The 19,918-nt window shown below is 42.2% G+C and overlaps 1 protein-coding gene across 4 annotated transcripts; it reads left to right on the forward strand.

Moving 5' to 3' along the window:
* The first annotated feature begins 263 nt into the window (after positions 1–263).
* On the forward strand, positions 264–18,814 carry LOC106906757 (uncharacterized). Of its 4 annotated transcripts, none has more exons than XM_088007855.1 (14): positions 264–670; positions 5,593–5,813; positions 5,944–5,983; positions 7,430–7,455; positions 7,540–7,600; positions 7,753–7,814; positions 7,887–7,919; positions 13,071–13,113; positions 13,200–13,249; positions 16,940–16,963; positions 17,046–17,138; positions 17,248–17,268; positions 17,389–17,449; positions 17,528–18,814. In XM_088007855.1, the coding sequence occupies exons 2-14, from the start codon at positions 5,711–5,713 to the stop codon at positions 17,529–17,531; spliced, it is 621 nt and encodes a 206-aa protein (XP_087863981.1). In that variant the 5' UTR covers positions 264–670; positions 5,593–5,710; the 3' UTR covers positions 17,532–18,814. The 4 variants fall into 4 exon arrangements, with proteins under 4 accessions (XP_087863981.1, XP_087863980.1, XP_014827660.1 ...); XM_088007854.1 differs by having other exon boundaries at positions 268–670; positions 5,704–5,813; positions 7,427–7,455; XM_014972174.2 differs by having other exon boundaries at positions 276–670; positions 7,427–7,455.
* Positions 18,815–19,918: the final 1,104 nt, after the last annotated feature.

Raw genomic sequence — 19,918 nt, forward strand, 5'->3', positions numbered from 1 at the left:
CTGGACCCGGTTCTGCTCTGAACCCGGTTTTGATCTGGACCCGGTTCTGATCTGGACCCGGTTCTGATCTGAACCCGGTTTTGATCTGGACCCGGTTCTGATCTGGACCCGGTTCTGATCTGGACCCGGTTCTGCTCTGGACCCGGTTCTGATCTGGACCGGTTCTGCTCTGGACCCGGTTCTGATCTGAACCCGGTTTTGATCTGTACCCGGTTCTGATCTGGACCGGTTTTGATCTGGACCTGGTTCTGATCTGGACCCAGTTCTGGCCCGGCTCAGAGCCTTGCACGGTGCTGGTTCTGGCCAGGTTCTGCAGCAGCAGCAGCAGGTGCGGCGGCGCTGCTTCCTGTGTCGTGTGGTTTCCTGTCTGTAGGTGGAGGATGTTCAGGCGGTGGCTGCTGATTGGTCGAGGCGTCGGTGTGAAGTCGGCGCTCGTTGCTGCAGAGGAGCTGCTGCAGCAGAACGGCTGGTCGGCCCACTCAGCCTCGCCGCAGCGCCGCTGGTACCGCCCGGCCGTGACTCAGACCCGCAGAGGCTTTGGGCGCCGCCGGCAGCGTCAGGCGCCGCCGACGCCACGCGACTCAGTGAGACGGCAGACATCTTGGAAGATGGTGGATCGCTGGCTGCAGTAGCTGATCTGGATCTTCGGCGCCGAGTCTCTGGGCTGCAGGTGGGTTCCTCCTGGCGGCAGGAGAACTTTGTTTCCTTCAGGACGTGCGGCTCCCTCAGCACCACTCCGCCTCCGCCGAGCGCTTCGGTTCCGATCGCTGAACAGAACTACAGACCCGTTCTGGTTCGTCAGGTTCCGGTTTCCTGTTCTGATCCGGTGCTGACTGCAGCGCCAACGCAGCATCAGAGCGGCGCCGCGTTCCTGTTGCAGGGAGAAGAACAGCATCAGAACCGGGACGGGCCGGTTCTGACCCGGAGGTCGGTTCTGAAGCCGCTCAGTGGAAAGGTACCAAACTCCACCTTCAGAAGCGGCTCACTGTGACCCGGCCTGGTTCTGGGTTCTGGCCCGGTTCTGACCAGTTCCAGGTTCTGGCCCGGTTCTAGAAGGCAGGCTGACTTTCTGTAGTCGGTTCTGACCCGTTTGTGGAACTGGCAGATAGTCGGCGACTGCTTCACACGTTACTTATTTCAGCGCCTTCTGAGCGGTTCTGGTTCTGTGTTTTCAGGAATCGGATCCGTTTCTATTCAGTTTTGATGATTCCAGTGGTTTGAACCCAAAGTAATATATGTGGTTCTGGTCCGGTCCGGTCCATCAAGGACGACACCGCGGCCCAGGATATGCAGAGAAAGTTGTGCGGAAGGAAAAAGTGTGAGAAATATCTGCAGCAGGAAAACTGGAGCAGATTGGTGGAGACTTTCTGGGTTTGGACCGCAGCTGGAACCAGAACCAGAACCAGAAGATCTGCCACACAGATGGATCCGGGACTTGGACTATACCGCCGCAGTCCTGAACCAGAGACAAGTTCTGACAGCAGGTCCCATCTAGAACCAGAGGTTCTGTTCAGAGCCTGGCCGGGGTTCTGGTTCCGGTTCTGTTGGGTTGGTGTTGGATCGTCTTTCCTCTCATTTCTTCAGATTTTCTTCCGATCAATGTTTTGCTTCGGACCTTTAAAATCTGGATTTCCGGGTCGCTTCGGAACTTTTTGGACCAGTTGATGTGATGTGGGTCGGGTCTCCTTCGGTTCTGGTTCTGGTTCTGCAGAATCTGTTATTAAAATGATCAGCCTCTGAAGGTTTTATTTTTGATCCATTTGGATCTTTTTGGTTCAGATTTCTGGACATTGTTTGGGTTTAACTCGTGGTTCTGAGTCGGGTCGGTTTGGACCCGTCCAGTACATGTTCTAGCTGTTGGTTCTGCTCCAGAACAGGGTTTCAGATTGGGTCTGGGTGGTTCTGGAAGTTTTCTGGACTTTGTATTTTAGATGCGTATTGTCTTATATCCTGGAATATTTATTTCTGGGCCTTGGTTTTGGTTCTGGACGGGTTCAGGGGTTCTGGCCCTCCAGTCTTGACTGGTTTTGTTAAATCCTCCTTCATTCGGGTCAGAAATGGATCCCGGATGTTCTGTGTTGAATCAGTTTGGACTAAGGTTCCAGTCGGACCCGCTCCGGCGCCGAACATCAGAACATTTTTAGCTGCACTGAAATATTCCGGACCTCATCTTCGATGCGGATCATTTCTGTTTGGTATTTTAAGATTTTAGCCGCCTCCAGCTCTGTGGTGTAAATGGACTGATCAGAACCGGTTCTGTTTGGCTGCAGCAACAGATCCCGGCCCAGCCCGGCCCGGCCCGGCGCTGGAAGCCGGTTCTGTGTTTTTACTCAGGATGTTGTGAGGAAACGCTGCAGCTCAGCGAACGGTTTGATCTCGGCTTCCTGCCTCGCTTCCTTCCTGACCCGGTTCTGTCAGCCTGTTGGTTTCTGGGTTCAACATGGCTGCTGCTCCAAACGCTGCCATGGTAACGTCGGTTCTGAATGTCTGCCGAGTTTGGACTCACTGGTTCTGAATCAGAGAGAAAATTATCAGAACCGTACGGCCGCCATGAAGGCCACATTGGATTCTGACTCAAGGAAACATGCGGTTCTGATCCGGTTAACGATGCGGTTCTGCTGTGACCCAATGGACTGATGGCGGAAAGCTGCTGGTTCTGTTGCTGGAACTGGACCATCCTTGCTCCATGGTTCTGGACCGGTCCGGACTCCAGACTTGGTACAGTCCTGCTCACCATTATTGGCACCCATGAAGTTTTAATATAACCGAATATTTACTGAATATTTCATCAAGTGAAACATCATTTTACTGCTGATGGCTTGTGCCTGATGCAAAACAGCAAAAGATAAAAAACATTTAAAAAGATAAACATTATGAGGAAAACAAAGAAAAACATCATTTTTACCACATCAGTGGTATTGGCACCCTTTGCTGCTAATCGGTATGAAACCCAATTCGGCTCACCTGTTGCAAATCACACATAAAGATCACTTGTGATGAACTGCCTCCACACATGACATGAATTAACCAATGAATGATCATGCTGGTCCATCTCCACATGTGACAATGGTAAAGACAAAGGATCTGTCTGAGGACATAAGAAATGCTATTATTTTCAAGCACAAGTCCTCCAAAGGATATAAAGCCATCTCCAAAGACCTTGGTATCCCTGTTCCAACGGTGCGTAATGTTATTAATAAGTTTTCCAGGCATGGAACGATCAAGAACCTCCCTGGCCGTGGGGGGAAGAGAAAAACTGATGACAGAAGTCTCCGACGGTTGGTGCGAGTGGTGGAAAAACCACCACGTCTCGCATCTAAAGGCCTAAAGACCAGCCTGGAGCCGTCTGGTGTGATTAACAAGTACCACACGCCGCACTCTAAACAAAGTGGGGCTTTATGGGCGGAGGCCCAGGAAGACCCCACTGCTGAAGAAAAGACATAAAAAAGAAGTTTGATCTTCACAAAAGAGAACCTGGACAAACCTCAATCCTTCTGGAAAACGATTTATGGACAGATGAAACAGAAGTGGAGCTTTTCAGTAAATCACACAAACAGTGAGTTTACAGACGGAGCAATGAAGCCTTTAAAGAAAAGAACACCATACCAACAGTCAAGCATGGTGGAGGATCCATAATGCTGTGGGGCTGCTTTGCGGCATCTGGTACTGGAGGCCTGGACCGTATCACAGGCATCATGAAATCAGAAGATTATCAACCAATCCTAGAGTGAAGTGTAAGGAAACTTGGTTTGTGGCGAAGATCCTGATCCTCCAGCAAGACGACGACCCAAAGCAGCCCGGCCTGGTTGGGAGGGAAAACGGACTTTTTAAAACGGCCAGCAACGAGTCCTGATCTCAGTCCAGCTGAAAATCTTTGGGTGGAGCTGAAATTGGAGAAAGGAACCCTGCAAATGTACAAGAGCTTGAGCAGATTGCAAAAGAAGTGTGGGAGAAAATGAGAAGTGGAAGAAGCTTATAGATGATATAAGAAACGTTTGGAGGCTCATTGCTGCCAAATATTAAAGACGGTGTCAATATTAGTGCACATGCTGGTTTTCTGTTTTGTCCTTTGGAATTAAAATATTTATGTTGAAATGATAAATGTCTTTGTTAAATTAAAGATCCTGCTGATGTAGGTTTTGAACATTTCCATTTATTTCTGAAGATATTCGCTCCGGTACGCAAATCATGAAGGGGTGCCAATAATGGTGAGCAGGACTGTACTGTGCAGACTGAACCGGATCAGAACTTCCTGTTTGTCGTTTTCACTGGACTTTGTTTCATTCTGAAACTTTGCAGATTTTAAATTTAATTTTAAACTGGTTTCTAAACTGGTTTCAGGCTGCAGGTGAACTGGACTTTTTCCGGTTTACTTTGTTCTGAGTCGGTTCTGGATTTGGACGTAAATCAGTTTTAATTCAGTTTAATTTGTTTTTGGATTTTTCTTCTTGTTGGTTTTGGACTTTGGTTCCTGAAGTTTTGCTTTCGGTGGCTGAACTGGTTTTCCTGGCCGTGTAACTGGTTCCACTGCTGGTTGGAAGCCGACATTTTGGACCAGTTGGGTTTCGAGTCGCTGCTCTGATGAAAGCTTTGGATTTAAATCGGGTTCAGTGTGAACCTGGTTCCATCCCCACCAGGCTCGGTTCTGACTGTTTCTTGGTTCTCAGTAAATTTAAAGCTGATTCTGTTGGGTTTGTCTGGTTAGAAACTCTGCTCAGGTTCTGGTTCTGGTTCTGCTGGGATTATTTGGGATTGTTGTTCTGGACCAGCTTCATGCTGACGTCTGAAAGCCGTTTGAGACTCAGGAGAAGAGGAACTTTCTCAGGTGGAGGAACGGAAACACCTGGTGTTCACACCTTCCTTCCTCTACAGGACATGTTCTAACCCGGTTCGGTTCCGCTCCACTTCAGACCCACTGAGCAGGATTTTAACTTACTGAGCGATTTAACAACTGGACAATGGAACACCGGACCAAAGGAGCAGAACCCTTTGGATGGGTCCGGTTGGGTCCAGAACCCTTTGGATGGGTCCGGTTGGGTTCAGAACCCTTTGGATGGGTCCGGTTGGGTCCAGAACCCTTTGGATGGGTCCGGTTGGGTCCAGAACCCTTTGGTAAATGGCTGCACAAGGTGTCGACCTTTTCAGCTCTTCATGCTGCACTTGGAAAGTCAGGCGGTGTTGTCCAATCAGAGCGTCTCAGAAGTCAGGCGGTGTTGTCCAATCAGAGCGTCTCAGAAGTCAGGCGGTGTTGTCCAATCAGAGCGTCTCAGAAGTCAGGCGGTGTTGTCCAATCAGAGCGTCTCAGAAGTCAGGCGGTGTTGTCCAATCAGAGCGTCTCAGAAGTCAGGTGGTGTTGTCCAATCAGAGCGTCTCAGAAGTCAGGCGGTGTTGTCCAATCAGAGCGTCTCAGAAGTCAGGTGGTGTTGTCCAATCAGAGCATCTCAGAAGTCAGGTGGTGTTGTCCAATCAGAGCGTCTCGGAGCAGCCAATCAGAGGAACGTTTAGCTTCTGATGGGAACTGGACAGAAATTAAAACCAAATCAAGTTCAAGGTTCATTTTGAACTGATCTGGGTTCTGCTTCTCTGGTTCAGGTTCTGGTTCTGGTCTACCTGTTCAGCCGGTCTCACCTGGTTCTACCTGTTCAGCCGGTCTCACCTGGTTCTACCTGTTCAGCCGGTCTCCTGGTTGCATTTCGTCCTCAGATGAACGATGGACGTCTCATGGCTGTCTCTGCTCATGATGGTCGCCGTCTTCGCCGCCTCCGTCCTGCTGGCCGCCGTCTGCCTGGACTGCGGCAACAAAAGTCCTCTGGGTGAGACGAAGCGCCACTTCACACATTCAGATGTGGCAGAGATTACTTCCTGTGGTTTTACAGTCGGACCTCTGAAACCGCGCCGACACCAGAACTGTGTGATGTTTGACGTGTCGTTGTGTGTCTGCAGCCTCCATTAGCCAGACGGCGGCGTCAGAGGAATACGTCCCGTAAGTCTCCTGTCTTCTGACCCGTTTGGTTGCGGTCCAGAAACACCATCAGCTCATCCAGCTTAATGCTTTTAGTGGCAGCTCCACATGAATGGCACATTGAGTGCTTCTGATGCCACTGGCTGTAAATGTTTCAACTGAAGATTACGCTTTAGCTTGCAAACTTTTCCTTCCACTCCTAACTCAACATTTCTCTGTTCACTGCGTTTGTCCCTCCGTCTGTTTTCCTGCTAGCTGATTGATCAGCGTCCTTCGGCCACTCCTTTTCCTCCTCTTCTTCCTTATCATAAATCCACATCAGTTTTTCTGCTTTTCTTGTTTATATTCCTCCAACTAGCAGGTCGGTGATGTTTCCATCACCAACCTGCTAGAAATATTGACTGAAATGCTTTCCTGGCTATGCTAACCTACCTTAGCAGTTAGCTTAGCATACCTTAACGAGTAGCCTAATGTAGCTTAATGGTTAGGTTAGCATACCTTAACGAGTAGCCTAATGTAGCTTAATGGTTAGGTTAGCATACCTTAGCGAGTAGCCTAATGTACCTTAATGGTTAGGTTAGCATACCTTAACGAGTAGCCTAATGTACCTTAATGGTTAGGTTAACATACCTTAACGAGTAGCCTAATGTACCTTAATGGTTAGGTTAGCATACCTTAACGAGTAGCCTAATGTAGCTTAATGGTTAGGTTAGCATACCTTAGCGAGTAGCCTAATGTACCTTAATGGTTAGGTTAGCATACCTTAACGAGTAGCCTAATGTACCTTAATGGTTAGGTTAGCATACCTTAACGAGTAGCCTAATGTACCTTAATGGTTAGGTTAGCATACCTTAACGAGTAGCCTAATGTACCTTAATGGTTAGGTTAGCATACCTTAACGAGTAGCCTAATGTACCTTAATGGTTAGGTTAACATACCTTAACGAGTAGCCTAATGTACCTTAATGGTTAGGTTAGCATACCTTAACGAGTAGCCTAATGTAGCTTAATGGTTAGGTTAGCATACCTTAACGGGTAGCTTAATGTAGCTCAATGGTTAGGTTAGCATACCTTAACGAGTAGCCTAATGTACCTTAATGGTTAGGTTAGCATACCTTAACGAGTAGCCTAATGTAGCTTAATGGTTAGGTTAGCATACCTTAACGGGTAGCTTAATGTAGCTCAATGGTTAGGTTAGCATACCTTAACGAGTAGCCTAATGTACCTTAATGGTTAGGTTGGCATACATTTCCAGCTATAACTCATAAATTCCCCTATAACGACGCCCAGACGAATAATTCAGAGTCAGGAACTGGTTTTTCTTGAAAACAGAGAAATTTTTGCTGCTTGTGACTTGATGCTTTTGACGACATTTAAATCAATTATTTCCATTTAATGACTGAATCAGTTTTAATAATCTGGAAAAAACCGAAACTAAAACAAAAATCTCTTTTCTTTCTGTCAGAAGTTCTGGATTCATCGTTGTCCATCCATGTGAGTTTAAAACATCCATCCATCTTACATCCATCCATCCATCATCCATCCATCCTAATGATGTTTTCTCTCCGGTCGGTCCAGTTGCCGGTCAGGCCCGGTTGGACCAGAACCTGGTCCACTCTCCCTCCACCCTGAAGCCTCAGTGAGTGTCTTCTCTTTAAACCAGATCAGAGTTTAGTTGGGGTTAACACGCCAACAGTCAGTCAGAATGTTTCTGGTTTCCTCATATGAAAACGGAGGCCCTTCACATTAAAAGCCTTTATTTCAGATGAAATCTGTTTTTGTTTCCTTCAGCCCAATCCCTGCTGGTCGTGGTTCTGGCCAGCCGCTCCGGCCCTACACACCGACAGAAACCGGTGGGTTGGTTCTTCATCAGGAACCGTTTCTCTTCATGTGGGCGTTTCTCAGCTGATGTTTTCCTTCCACAGAGAGCAACCCGAGTTACGAGAACCCGGCCCCGGGTAAGCGCCGCCATCTTTCCTCTGAGCCAGATTAGAGACGAGGCTGAGCGGCGGCGGATGTTCTCTATCTGTTCATCTGCAGACCACAGCAGGCACAACAAGTTTCATGAGAGCGATGGAAACACTCTGAGCCGCTCTTAAAGAACACGGCTCACTTTCTAACCCTCCTCAGTCTGAACCGAATATAAACTGATTTAGCTTCAGTCTGAACCAAATATAAACTGATTTAGCTTCAGTCTGAACCAAATATAAACTGATTTAGCTTCAGTTTGAACCAAATATAAACTGATTTAGCTTCAGTCTGAACCAAATATAAACTGATTTAGCTTCAGTTTGAACCAAATATAAACTGATTTAGCTTCAGTTTGAACCGAATATAAACTGATTTAGCTTCAGTTTGAACCAAATATAAACTGATTTAGCTTCAGTTTGAACCGAATATAAACTGATTTAGCTTCAGTCTGAACCAAATATAAACTGATTTAGCTTCAGTCTGAACCAAATATAAGCTGATTTAGCTTCAGTCTGAACCGAATATAAACTGATTTAGCTTCAGTCTGAACCAAATATAAACTGATTTAGCTTCAGTCTGAACCAAATATAAACTGATTTAGCTTCAGTTTGAACCATATAGCTTCAGTCTGAACCAAATATAAACTGATTTAGCTTCAGTTTGAACCGAATATAAACTGATTTAGCTTCAGTCTGAACCAAATATAAACTGATTTAGCTTCAGTTTGAACCAAATATAAACTGATTTAGCTTCAGTCTGAACCAAATATAAACTGATTTAGCTTCAGTTTGAACCAAATATAAACTGATTTAGCTTCAGTCTGAACCGAATATAAACTGATTTAGCTTCAGTCTGAACCAAATATAAACTGATTTAGCTTCAGTCTGAACCAAATATAAACTGATTTAGCTTCAGTCTGAACCAAATATAAACTGATTTAGCTTCAGTTTGAACCAAATATAAACTGATTTAGCTTCAGTTTGAACCGAATATAAACTGATTTAGCTTCAGTTTGAACCAAATATAAACTGATTTAGCTTCAGTCTGAACCAAATATAAACTGATTTAGCTTCAGTTTGAACCAAATATAAACTGATTTAGCTTCAGTTTGAACCGAATATAAACTGATTTAGCTTCAGTTTGAACCAAATATAAACTGATTTAGCTTCAGTCTGAACCAAATATAAACTGATTTAGCTTCAGTTTGAACCAAATATAAACTGATTTAGCTTCAGTTTGAACCGAATATAAACTGATTTAGCTTCAGTTTGAACCAAATATAAACTGATTTAGCTTCAGTCTGAACCGAATATAAACTGATTTAGCTTCAGTTTGAACCAAATATAAACTGATTTAGCTTCAGTTTGAACCGAATATAAACTGATTTAGCTTCAGTTTGAACCAAATATAAACTGATTTAGCTTCAGTTTGAACCAAATATAAACTGATTTAGCTTCAGTCTGAACCAAATATAAACTGATTTAGCTTCAGTTTGAACTGAATATAAACTGATTTAGCTTCAGTCTGAACCGAATATAAACTGATTTAGCTTCAGTTTGAACCGAATATAAACTAATTTAGCTTCAGTTTGAACCGAATATAAACTGATTTAGCTTCAGTTTGAACTGAATATAAACTAATTTAGCTTCAGTTTGAACCGAATATAAACTGATTTAGCTTCAGTTTGAACCAAATATAAACTGATTTAGCTTCAGTTTGAACCGAATATAAACTGATATAGCTTCAGTCTGAACCAAATATAAACTGATTTAGCTTCAGTTTGAACCGAATATAAACTGATTTAGCTTCAGTCTGAACCAAATATAAACTGATTTAGCTTCAGTTTGAACCAAATATAAACTGATTTAGCTTCAGTCTGAACCAAATATAAACTGATTTAGCTTCAGTTTGAACCAAATATAAACTGATTTAGCTTCAGTTTGAACCAAATATAAACTGATTTAGCTTCAGTCTGAACCAAATATAAACTGATTTAGCTTCAGTTTGAACCAAATATAAACTGATTTAGCTTCAGTTTGAACCAAATATAAACTGATTTAGCTTCAGTTTGAACCAAATATAAACTGATTTAGCTTCAGTCTGAACCAAATATAAACTGATTTAGCTTCAGTTTGAACCAAATATAAACTGATTTAGCTTCAGTTTGAACCGAATATAAACTGATTTAGCTTCAGTTTGAACCAAATATAAACTGATTTAGCTTCAGTCTGAACCGAATATAAACTGATTTAGCTTCAGTTTGAACCGAATATAAACTGATTTAGCTTCAGTTTGAACCAAATATAAACTGATTTAGCTTCAGTTTGAACCGAATATAAACTGATTTAGCTTCAGTCTGAACCAAATATAAACTGATTTAGCTTCAGTCTGAACCAAATATAAGCTGATTTAGCTTCAGTCTGAACCGAATATAAACTGATTTAGCTTCAGTCTGAACCAAATATAAACTGATTTAGCTTCAGTCTGAACCAAATATAAACTGATTTAGCTTCAGTTTGAACCGAATATAAACTGATATAGCTTCAGTCTGAACCAAATATAAACTGATTTAGCTTCAGTTTGAACCGAATATAAACTGATTTAGCTTCAGTCTGAACCAAATATAAACTGATTTAGCTTCAGTTTGAACCAAATATAAACTGATTTAGCTTCAGTCTGAACCAAATATAAACTGATTTAGCTTCAGTTTGAACCAAATATAAACTGATTTAGCTTCAGTCTGAACCGAATATAAACTGATTTAGCTTCAGTCTGAACCAAATATAAACTGATTTAGCTTCAGTCTGAACCAAATATAAACTGATTTAGCTTCAGTCTGAACCAAATATAAACTGATTTAGCTTCAGTTTGAACCAAATATAAACTGATTTAGCTTCAGTTTGAACCGAATATAAACTGATTTAGCTTCAGTTTGAACCAAATATAAACTGATTTAGCTTCAGTCTGAACCAAATATAAACTGATTTAGCTTCAGTTTGAACCAAATATAAACTGATTTAGCTTCAGTTTGAACCGAATATAAACTGATTTAGCTTCAGTCTGAACCAAATATAAACTGATTTAGCTTCAGTTTGAACCAAATATAAACTGATTTAGCTTCAGTTTGAACCAAATATAAACTGATTTAGCTTCAGTTTGAACCGAATATAAACTGATTTAGCTTCAGTCTGAACCGAATATAAACTGATTTAGCTTCAGTCTGAACCGAATATAAACTGATTTAGCTTCAGTTTGAACCAAATATAAACTGATTTAGCTTCAGTTTGAACCGAATATAAACTGATTTAGCTTCAGTTTGAACCGAATATAAACTGATTTAGCTTCAGTTTGAACCGAATATAAACTGATTTAGCTTCAGTCTGAACCAAATATAAACTGATTTAGCTTCAGTTTGAACTGAATATAAACTGATTTAGCTTCAGTCTGAACCGAATATAAACTGATTTAGCTTCAGTTTGAACCGAATATAAACTAATTTAGCTTCAGTTTGAACCGAATATAAACTGATTTAGCTTCAGTTTGAACTGAATATAAACTAATTTAGCTTCAGTTTGAACCGAATATAAACTGATTTAGCTTCAGTTTGAACCAAATATAAACTGATTTAGCTTCAGTTTGAACCGAATATAAACTGATATAGCTTCAGTCTGAACCAAATATAAACTGATTTAGCTTCAGTTTGAACCGAATATAAACTGATTTAGCTTCAGTCTGAACCAAATATAAACTGATTTAGCTTCAGTTTGAACCAAATATAAACTGATTTAGCTTCAGTCTGAACCAAATATAAACTGATTTAGCTTCAGTTTGAACCAAATATAAACTGATTTAGCTTCAGTTTGAACCAAATATAAACTGATTTAGCTTCAGTTTGAACCAAATATAAACTGATTTAGCTTCAGTCTGAACCAAATATAAACTGATTTAGCTTCAGTTTGAACCAAATATAAACTGATTTAGCTTCAGTTTGAACCAAATATAAACTGATTTAGCTTCAGTTTGAACCAAATATAAACTGATTTAGCTTCAGTTTGAACCAAATATAAACTGATTTAGCTTCAGTTTGAACCAAATATAAACTGATTTAGCTTCAGTCTGAACCAAATATAAACTGATTTAGCTTCAGTTTGAACCAAATATAAACTGATTTAGCTTCAGTTTGAACCGAATATAAACTGATTTAGCTTCAGTTTGAACCAAATATAAACTGATTTAGCTTCAGTCTGAACCGAATATAAACTGATTTAGCTTCAGTTTGAACCAAATATAAACTGATTTAGCTTCAGTTTGAACCGAATATAAACTGATTTAGCTTCAGTTTGAACCAAATATAAACTGATTTAGCTTCAGTCTGAACCGAATATAAACTGATTTAGCTTCAGTTTGAACCAAATATAAACTGATTTAGCTTCAGTTTGAACCGAATATAAACTGATTTAGCTTCAGTTTGAACCAAATATAAACTGATTTAGCTTCAGTTTGAACCGAATATAAACTGATTTAGCTTCAGTCTGAACCAAATATAAACTGATTTAGCTTCAGTCTGAACCGAATATAAACTGATTTAGCTTCAGTTTGAACCGAATATAAACTAATTTAGCTTCAGTTTGAACCGAATATAAACTGATTTAGCTTCAGTTTGAACTGAATATAAACTAATTTAGCTTCAGTTTGAACCGAATATAAACTGATTTAGCTTCAGTTTGAACCGAATATAAACTAATTTAGCTTCAGTCTGAACCGAATATAAACTGATTTAGCTTCAGTTTGAACCAAATATAAACTGATTTAGCTTCAGTCTGAACCGAATATAAACTAATTTAGCTTCAGTCTGAACCGAATATAAACTGATTTAGCTTCAGTCTAAATCCACAATCTGGATCTTGTTCCTAGTCAGAGGGAGGAAACTAACTGGGACGACTAGGAACTAGTGAGCTGCACCTGCTGACTTGTTGGTGCTGCTCTTATCTTGGCACTTGGACCTGGTTTGAATCGGCTTGGAGACTCGTTTGGGTTAATTTTGCCTGTTATTTGGACCGAGTGAGGGACTAGTCAGGTGAGGAAACGGGTCGTTTTGATCTACAGAACATGAGAATCTTTTTCATCTTTTTCCACAGGAACAGATTTTCCCGACAGCGACGCTGAAGGCAACGGATACATGTAGGTCCGATCCGATCCAAGTCCTGTTGTCCAGTCGAGTTCCCTCCAGAATCTGACTAGATTCCGTCTTTCTCTGATTTCTGCAGAGAGGTCATTCCTGAAACCGAGCCGAGCCGAGCCTCCACTCCCAGTTTAGGTACTGGAAACTCTTCAGACCAGAGTTCTGATCCAAATGGACCTTGCTTCATTTTATTTTGATTCGTGAAACAGAGACAGATGTTTTGACTGTAAGCTGGAACCAGGAGTGTTTGGAGGAGAAAACTGTTTACGGGTCACTCAGAGATTTCACCAGCCAGTTTTTCTAACATTTTCCTTCAATCCAAAGCCCACCAGTACAAGCTAATTATGATTCTTTATTCTTAACTCTAAGAAAACTAATTAACTACACATTAATTTAACATAGTGTGGACACCCCAACACAGGCATGGAGCAAGGAGTTCACTTTTAGTAATTACTAACGGCAAACTTAACTCAACACTAACATTTCCACATTTTGGCTACGACTTCCCCAGATAGTATCTAGTGAAGATGTCTCTAGTGTTTTAATTATTTCTAAATGCTGTTTATAGCTGTTTTATAACGTATTCACGGCCGCCATCATGTGTTTTTCTGACTACCTGCTAGCTTACCATAGCTTCCCCGTTCCGGACTCCCTCACACACACCTGTCCTGTCACACACCTGCCCCCCTGCCAGCATGAAGCGCTGCCTCTTCATGAACATTTCCTTCTTACCGGGCTGCAGCAGATAATCAATCTGGTCCTGGTCGCGTCTCTCTCATCTTCCTCCGACAGCAACAAATCCCCCGAATCGCTAATTCCCCGTCCGTCTCCTGAATCTGCTCCAGCGGTCAAACTTCGTGTGGTAAACGTTTCGGACACATTTTTCTGGATGGATTGAGGTGCCGTTAGTTTCTGTTCCCGCGGGTTTTACTAACCCGCCGTCGAAAATCCGCTCATTTCTCTCTAACTCACGAAATGGCGCCATTTGTAATTTCAGAGGAGAGGGGCGGGGAAGGCTGGCCAAGGAGGGATTTCATTGGATAAGCCCAGTGTCCTTCGATAAGATCAACCAATGGGCTGTCGCGGTCTAGAAAATGTACATTTAATATACTTTGTTAAATTACGAGAGCCTCGTACGGAAGCGTATTGGCATCACGGAGGAAAACATTTTTCGAACGCTATCAGGTTGTAACGTGATACTTACCTTGTTTAAACGTGATAGTTTCGTGTCCAGGAGGTGGCGGTAGTGTGCTTTTCGTGCAGGCATAAAGAAGGCTAGCTCAGTGGCTAACGAGTTGGTCTAGTTTTCCTTCATGCTCGGTCTAAACATGGAGACAGGGGCGGGGGGTTATGACAGTTCTAAGGGCCCTTGACGACAGGGGGCCCTCCACACACACAAAAAAGAAAAATTACAGAAATTTACAAAAAAAATAAGGGCCCTGTCAATTACTGTTATTGTATTTTTAAAATTGTTTTTAGCAGTAAAAATTAAATGTTACCCCTCCCAGACCAAAAAGCACACATCTATATTTACACTGAACTCCCCCCTGGATCTGCGTTAAATGGTTCGTTCCTGCTTGGCCGTGACGTTTTCAGCAGCTCAGTACAAGACAAGAAACATGGCAGCTACTATGCTGCCTATAAAAATAATAAAGTCAGGTTTTCATTTAATGAATTAAGGAAAAGAAATACCAACATATTCATATATTTAATTCTTCCCTGTACCTTTTACCACACTTGACAACAGATGAGTCAGTCAGCAGCAGCTCTAACCACATACCAGCATAAACCCTCTTCCTCCCCGTCCCAGTGAAAAAACTGAGCAACACTGTGTTCAACGACAACCTAGTTAGCATCATTTCAGGGAATCCATAGGGATTTCTCTGTGTCTTTTTTGTTTGTTTGTTTGTTTGTTTGTTTAAACAATTACACAACAAAAACAATGTATTTGTTGCTGACAGAAAGTCAAACAACCTTTATAAAATGATAATAAAAAACAGCCTCCTGTCTGGACTGCAGCCAGTCCACACAGTTTTACCTTGGCTTACATTTAAATTACAGATATCTGTTGCCACGTCCCTCCTGACCCGTCCTCTCATAAGTGAGATTGAAGCTACAGTGGGTAACTTTTATAAAAAAAAAATATATTTTTACATTTGTTAAAACTGTCATTGTGTTGTCAGTGTGGCATGAGAGATAATTTGTGAAAATATTATTTCCTCTGCCTTCTTCCAGTGCTAGGAACAACCAATCAGAGGCAGGAGGCGGGTTTTAGTGCTGTCAATCACAATCTCATGTGGTGCTGCTCATCCTTCCTCCACCTCACTCTGTGCTATGCTGCAGCTAGCATAGCACAGAGCTGTGCAGATTCAAACAGTGAATGCTTAGTTTAGTTAGCATAGCTACCAATGATGACAGATAAACTTTTCCTGTAACAATAAGTTGTTTCTCTGCCATTAGCACATTTAGCAGTGAGTGAATGAGGTTGATTGACAACACTAAGACCCTCCTCCTGGTTCTGATTGGTGGTTGTTTTTGGTCAGAACTTACTTTAGCTAACAATAGTAGTTCAGGGAGGAGATTGATCTTTTCACAAATTATCTGTTTCATAGCAAACAGTCATAACATGGTTGACAGCTTTAACAAATATGGAGATAGACTCAAGAAACTAACAGTAGTTGGGCAGGGGGGGCCCAATTTAATTTTTTGTCATGGAGCCCAAGATTCCTGGCGGCGCTCCTGCATGGAGATAAACCATTAGTGGTATGAGCAGTCTGAGCGGGACCCTAAACAGAAGGAAACGTCCGTCCGATCCTCCGACTGTGGCGGCGATCCTGACTGACCAAGAAGGACCTCGCTGCAGCAAACAGGAAGGGGCGGGACGAACCACTGGCAGTCTCTTACTTTATTTGGAAATGGGACCATTGCACTCCCAAAGTGAAGGGGGCGCTATTCCCTATATTATCCGTTTTTATTTTCTTTTGAAATCTGTGATATATCTTCATTTTTGGGAAGGAGTTTCACTCTCAGAATGTATTTGAACTTCTCTCTTATTTACTTCATGGCAGCTCACAGTTTTAGCAATTCTGTAGCTTTCGGTGAACTTCGAAATCTGCTCTTTAGTCACATTACGTTACTAAATCACAATACCACAAAGTCTTTATTATTTATTATTAATTTCAGCATTACAGGCACCGTAAAAGATAAATCATCTTATAAAACACCATATTTTTTCATTGTGTTAAGGATGTAGTTCTAATTAAATGACAATACTTTTATACATTATAAATAATCTATGTATCTCTATCAATTACAGAAGGAACAAAAGAAATAAGGAAACACGAAAAACAACATGATCAGCTATAATAAAAGTACCATTTGCCATGTATACGTAAGAAATTTAATTGAGCAAAAGTCAATAAAAAAATTAATTAGGTACACAGGTTGTTATAACCAGGGTTGTTAAACAGATATAAGCAAAAATTCACATTTTTGTTTTTACGGTGCCATGTATGTTATTCTGAGAGACTTTCGTAGCCTCAGCCCTCAGTGGCTCATGGTTAGCCAGTTCGTTAGCATGTTCAGATGCTGGTGTTAGCCTGTTCGTTAGCATGTTCAGATGCTGGTGTTAGCCTGTTCGTTAGCATGTTCAGATGCTGGTGTTAGCCTGTTCGTTAGCATGTTCAGATGCTGGTGTTAGCCTGTTCGTTAGCATGTTCAGATGCTGGTGTTGGCCTGTTCGTTAGCATGTTCAGATGCTGGTGTTAGCCTGTTCGTTAGCATGTTCAGTTGCTGGTGGTTAGCTTGTCTGGTTTCTCTCCACAGGTAGCGCTGACTACGTCAACCTTGGTAAGTTTCTGTTTGCAGCTCAAAGAGTAAAAAGTTCCTGGTTCTTTTTTCTCTTTGCTTTTAGTTTCTTCTCTCGTTTCAGAAGATGAAAATAAAAAACAAGCACTAGAACCGGAACCAGAGGAAGAGCCAGACCAGGACTCGGACTCGGACTCGGACTCAGAATCTGATCACAGTAAGTCTACGTGTGCCGGTCTCGCGCTGGTTGGAAGGTCTCACCTTAGCAGAACATTCTGGGTCTGGTTCTGATTATCCATCAGTTCTTCTCTATTTTCTTCCTCCAGACTACGAGAACGTGAAGTCAGGTGAGTCAAAGACCTGGCCTCTCTACTGGACCGTTCTGGATGGGACGGAAACCCAGAAACCTTTTTTCTAGAACCTTTACTCAGAACTGGGTTCTGAAGTTCGCCTTCCTGCTTTTCTAGCAAACGGATCTCCTGCAGCCTCGACACCGGACGAAGATGAGAACTACGTGAACGTGAACGTGTAGGTGGAGGAACTCACCTGCCAGGTAAACCTCCACCTGTGGAGCCGGAGCCAACCCAGTCTACTTCCTGCTTTCAGATGATCCGGTTGGCCCAGCAGGAGGACTGGTTCTGACAGCCCTTCATCCTCATCTTCATCAGAACCAGGATCCTCCAGCCTCCGTTTACCTTCTGTTTCACCTCATAGCTTGATTTCTGTAAACTTTGACTAGACCTCTAGACTGATTTGTGCGGCTAATTTAAGGCGAAATAATCTGACTGACAGGGAGCTAAAGATGAGGGTGATGGACCGGAGGCCTTCCAGCCTCTGGGGCGGTTGGACTGATGTGAAGCCAGTAAAAGTGTTTCTATTAATGAGAAGGGTAGAAATACTTCTTAATATATTTTATCCAAATAAAAGTAGAAAGGGATTTTTTTGTTTTGGAAGTTTTCTATTTTACAACCATAAAACAAACTTCGTGGTTTGAATCTGCCAAGAATATGAAGAGTGAGAGCAAAAAATGCCCCGACAGGAGGTGAAAATATGAACGTCTCTAGTTTGTCAGAAACTCCAGAACCGAAACATGATTTTCATCATCCAAGATTTTCTCCATATCTTGGATGATCCAGCAGCTTCAGAAACCAATCAACAGAAACAAATCGGGTCAATTAGCCAATCAACTGGAAAAATGACTTTAGTGACATTTTCACCATGTCACTCGTTCAGACGCCAGTTTATGATTGCTTGAGGCTAAATGCCCAAATTATTGCTGTTAACTTTTGATTGTGTAACTTTTCAAATGACACACATGAAAGGAAACATCCGACTTACTTGGATAAGGAAATGGGAAGGTCAGAGGTCAGCCAGTCATTCTGGATGAAATGGAGACAGTCTGGGAACAGCCATGTTGAACTAACTGGGATTAAATAATCCAATGATACTAATCTGTTAGAACGAGCTGACGCAGACTCTTTAATCTAGATTGGGTTGTCTCTCTGTGTTTCTGCTTCGACTCTCCAGATTTTTCAATAATCTGATCAATAATCTTATTATTGATCACTGCTTATCTAAAGCTTCATGTTCACCTCCTAAGAATTTCCTTTAAATGTGACTTTTAAATCCAGAAGAGGAATCTCTGAAACATTGAACCAAAAATCCAGATTAATCCAGAGCAGCACTTCCTGTTGTCAGGCATCGGGTTAAATATTTAGTTTATTAATTCATTGCAACTTTCCAAATGACTGCGGTATTTTTGCTGGCGTTGGACGCCGTTTCATTTCACTGACGACTCCTGAGAATGTTTTTGATCCAGCGTCTATTTAAATGTTTTCTGTCATCTGATATAGAAATGTTTTTATCTGAATTAAATTTAACATTTTAGAAAAACCCGAGACTCTGGCTTCCTTTCTCATCTGGGGACTGCAGCGCCCCCTGGGGACAAACTCCAGATCAGCAGATCACCATTAAATTATTTAATCCGAGGATAAATCTAGAATGTTCTCAGGAATATTTTCCTTCTACATGTCCAGAACTCAAACAACCCAGGAAGTTGCCAGATCTTCATGGGGTTCTGGTTCTGACCCGATTCTGGTCCCAGGGGGCATTTTCAGAAAAAGCCCTCAGATGGAGCTCCGCCCAGAACCAGAACCTGGGCTGCTTGGACCCAGGTTCTGGTTTTGGTCATGATCCAGATCTTAGGCAGCAGAAACTAACTCATCTGCTCCAAGAGTCAAGAAGCAGAAGACAAATAAAATCGAGAGAGGCGGCCATGTTTTGTTTTCCCCGGCCGGAGGCGGCCATGTTTTCCTCATCGTGGATCGGGTCGGCTGCTCCCTGAACATAATGGATCAAATTTTCTGTGACCAGACGGGTCAAAGCAGAGACTTCTGGTCCTGATGGGACCCATTCTGCTTATTTATAAAGGGGCTGATCTGGGACGGTGCTGACAGACTTGCTTACACACACACACACACACACACACACACACAATTTCGTTTTCTGTACGATGACCTGGAGGCCGATTCTGGTTCTGAATCCAGAAACACCCTGAAGGCGGCACCACGTGGTTCTGACCACATACTGGATCAGCAAAACACTGCAGGCCCGGAGGAATCCAACCAGAACCTAGAATGGGCTCGACTCCGGACCCCACAGCTGAACAGTCAGAACTTTAGTGGAACTCCATGGAGTTCTCCACCAGCAGAACCTTCTCGGAACCAGGAGGCGACGGTTGGACCGGGTCACCAGCAATGTTCTGTCAACCAATTTTAGATCCTCTTTAGCGGTTCGGGTCCATCTTTGGTCCAGAGATGTGGGTCATGAATGATGTAACCAAATTCTGGCCCAGCAGGACCAGAACCAGGACGACCCAGAACCCTCCAGAAACACTTTCCAGAAGCTTCAGATGAGAAGGAATGAGACGGTAAATGTTTCGTCGTTATTTTATGCTACTTTTACACAGATTTGATGAATCAGTTATCGATCTGTTGG

Source organism: Poecilia mexicana, unplaced genomic scaffold, assembly GCF_051168715.1.
Source record: "Poecilia mexicana isolate PSO_F unplaced genomic scaffold, ASM5116871v1 scaffold_8, whole genome shotgun sequence".
NCBI lineage: Eukaryota > Metazoa > Chordata > Actinopteri > Cyprinodontiformes > Poeciliidae > Poecilia > Poecilia mexicana.

Bases quoted from the DNA above. Each gene is read 5' to 3' on its own strand.
- LOC106906757 (XM_088007854.1), top strand. From the start codon at position 5,711: ATGGACGTCTCATGGCTGTCTCTGCTCATGATGGTCGCCGTCTTCGCC. The intron at 7,815-7,886 runs GTGGGTTGGTTC...TTCCTTCCACAG, and splicing joins CTACACACCGACAGAAACCG to AGAGCAACCCGAGTTACGAG. The intron at 16,964-17,045 runs GTAAGTTTCTGT...CTCTCGTTTCAG, and splicing joins CGCTGACTACGTCAACCTTG to AAGATGAAAATAAAAAACAA.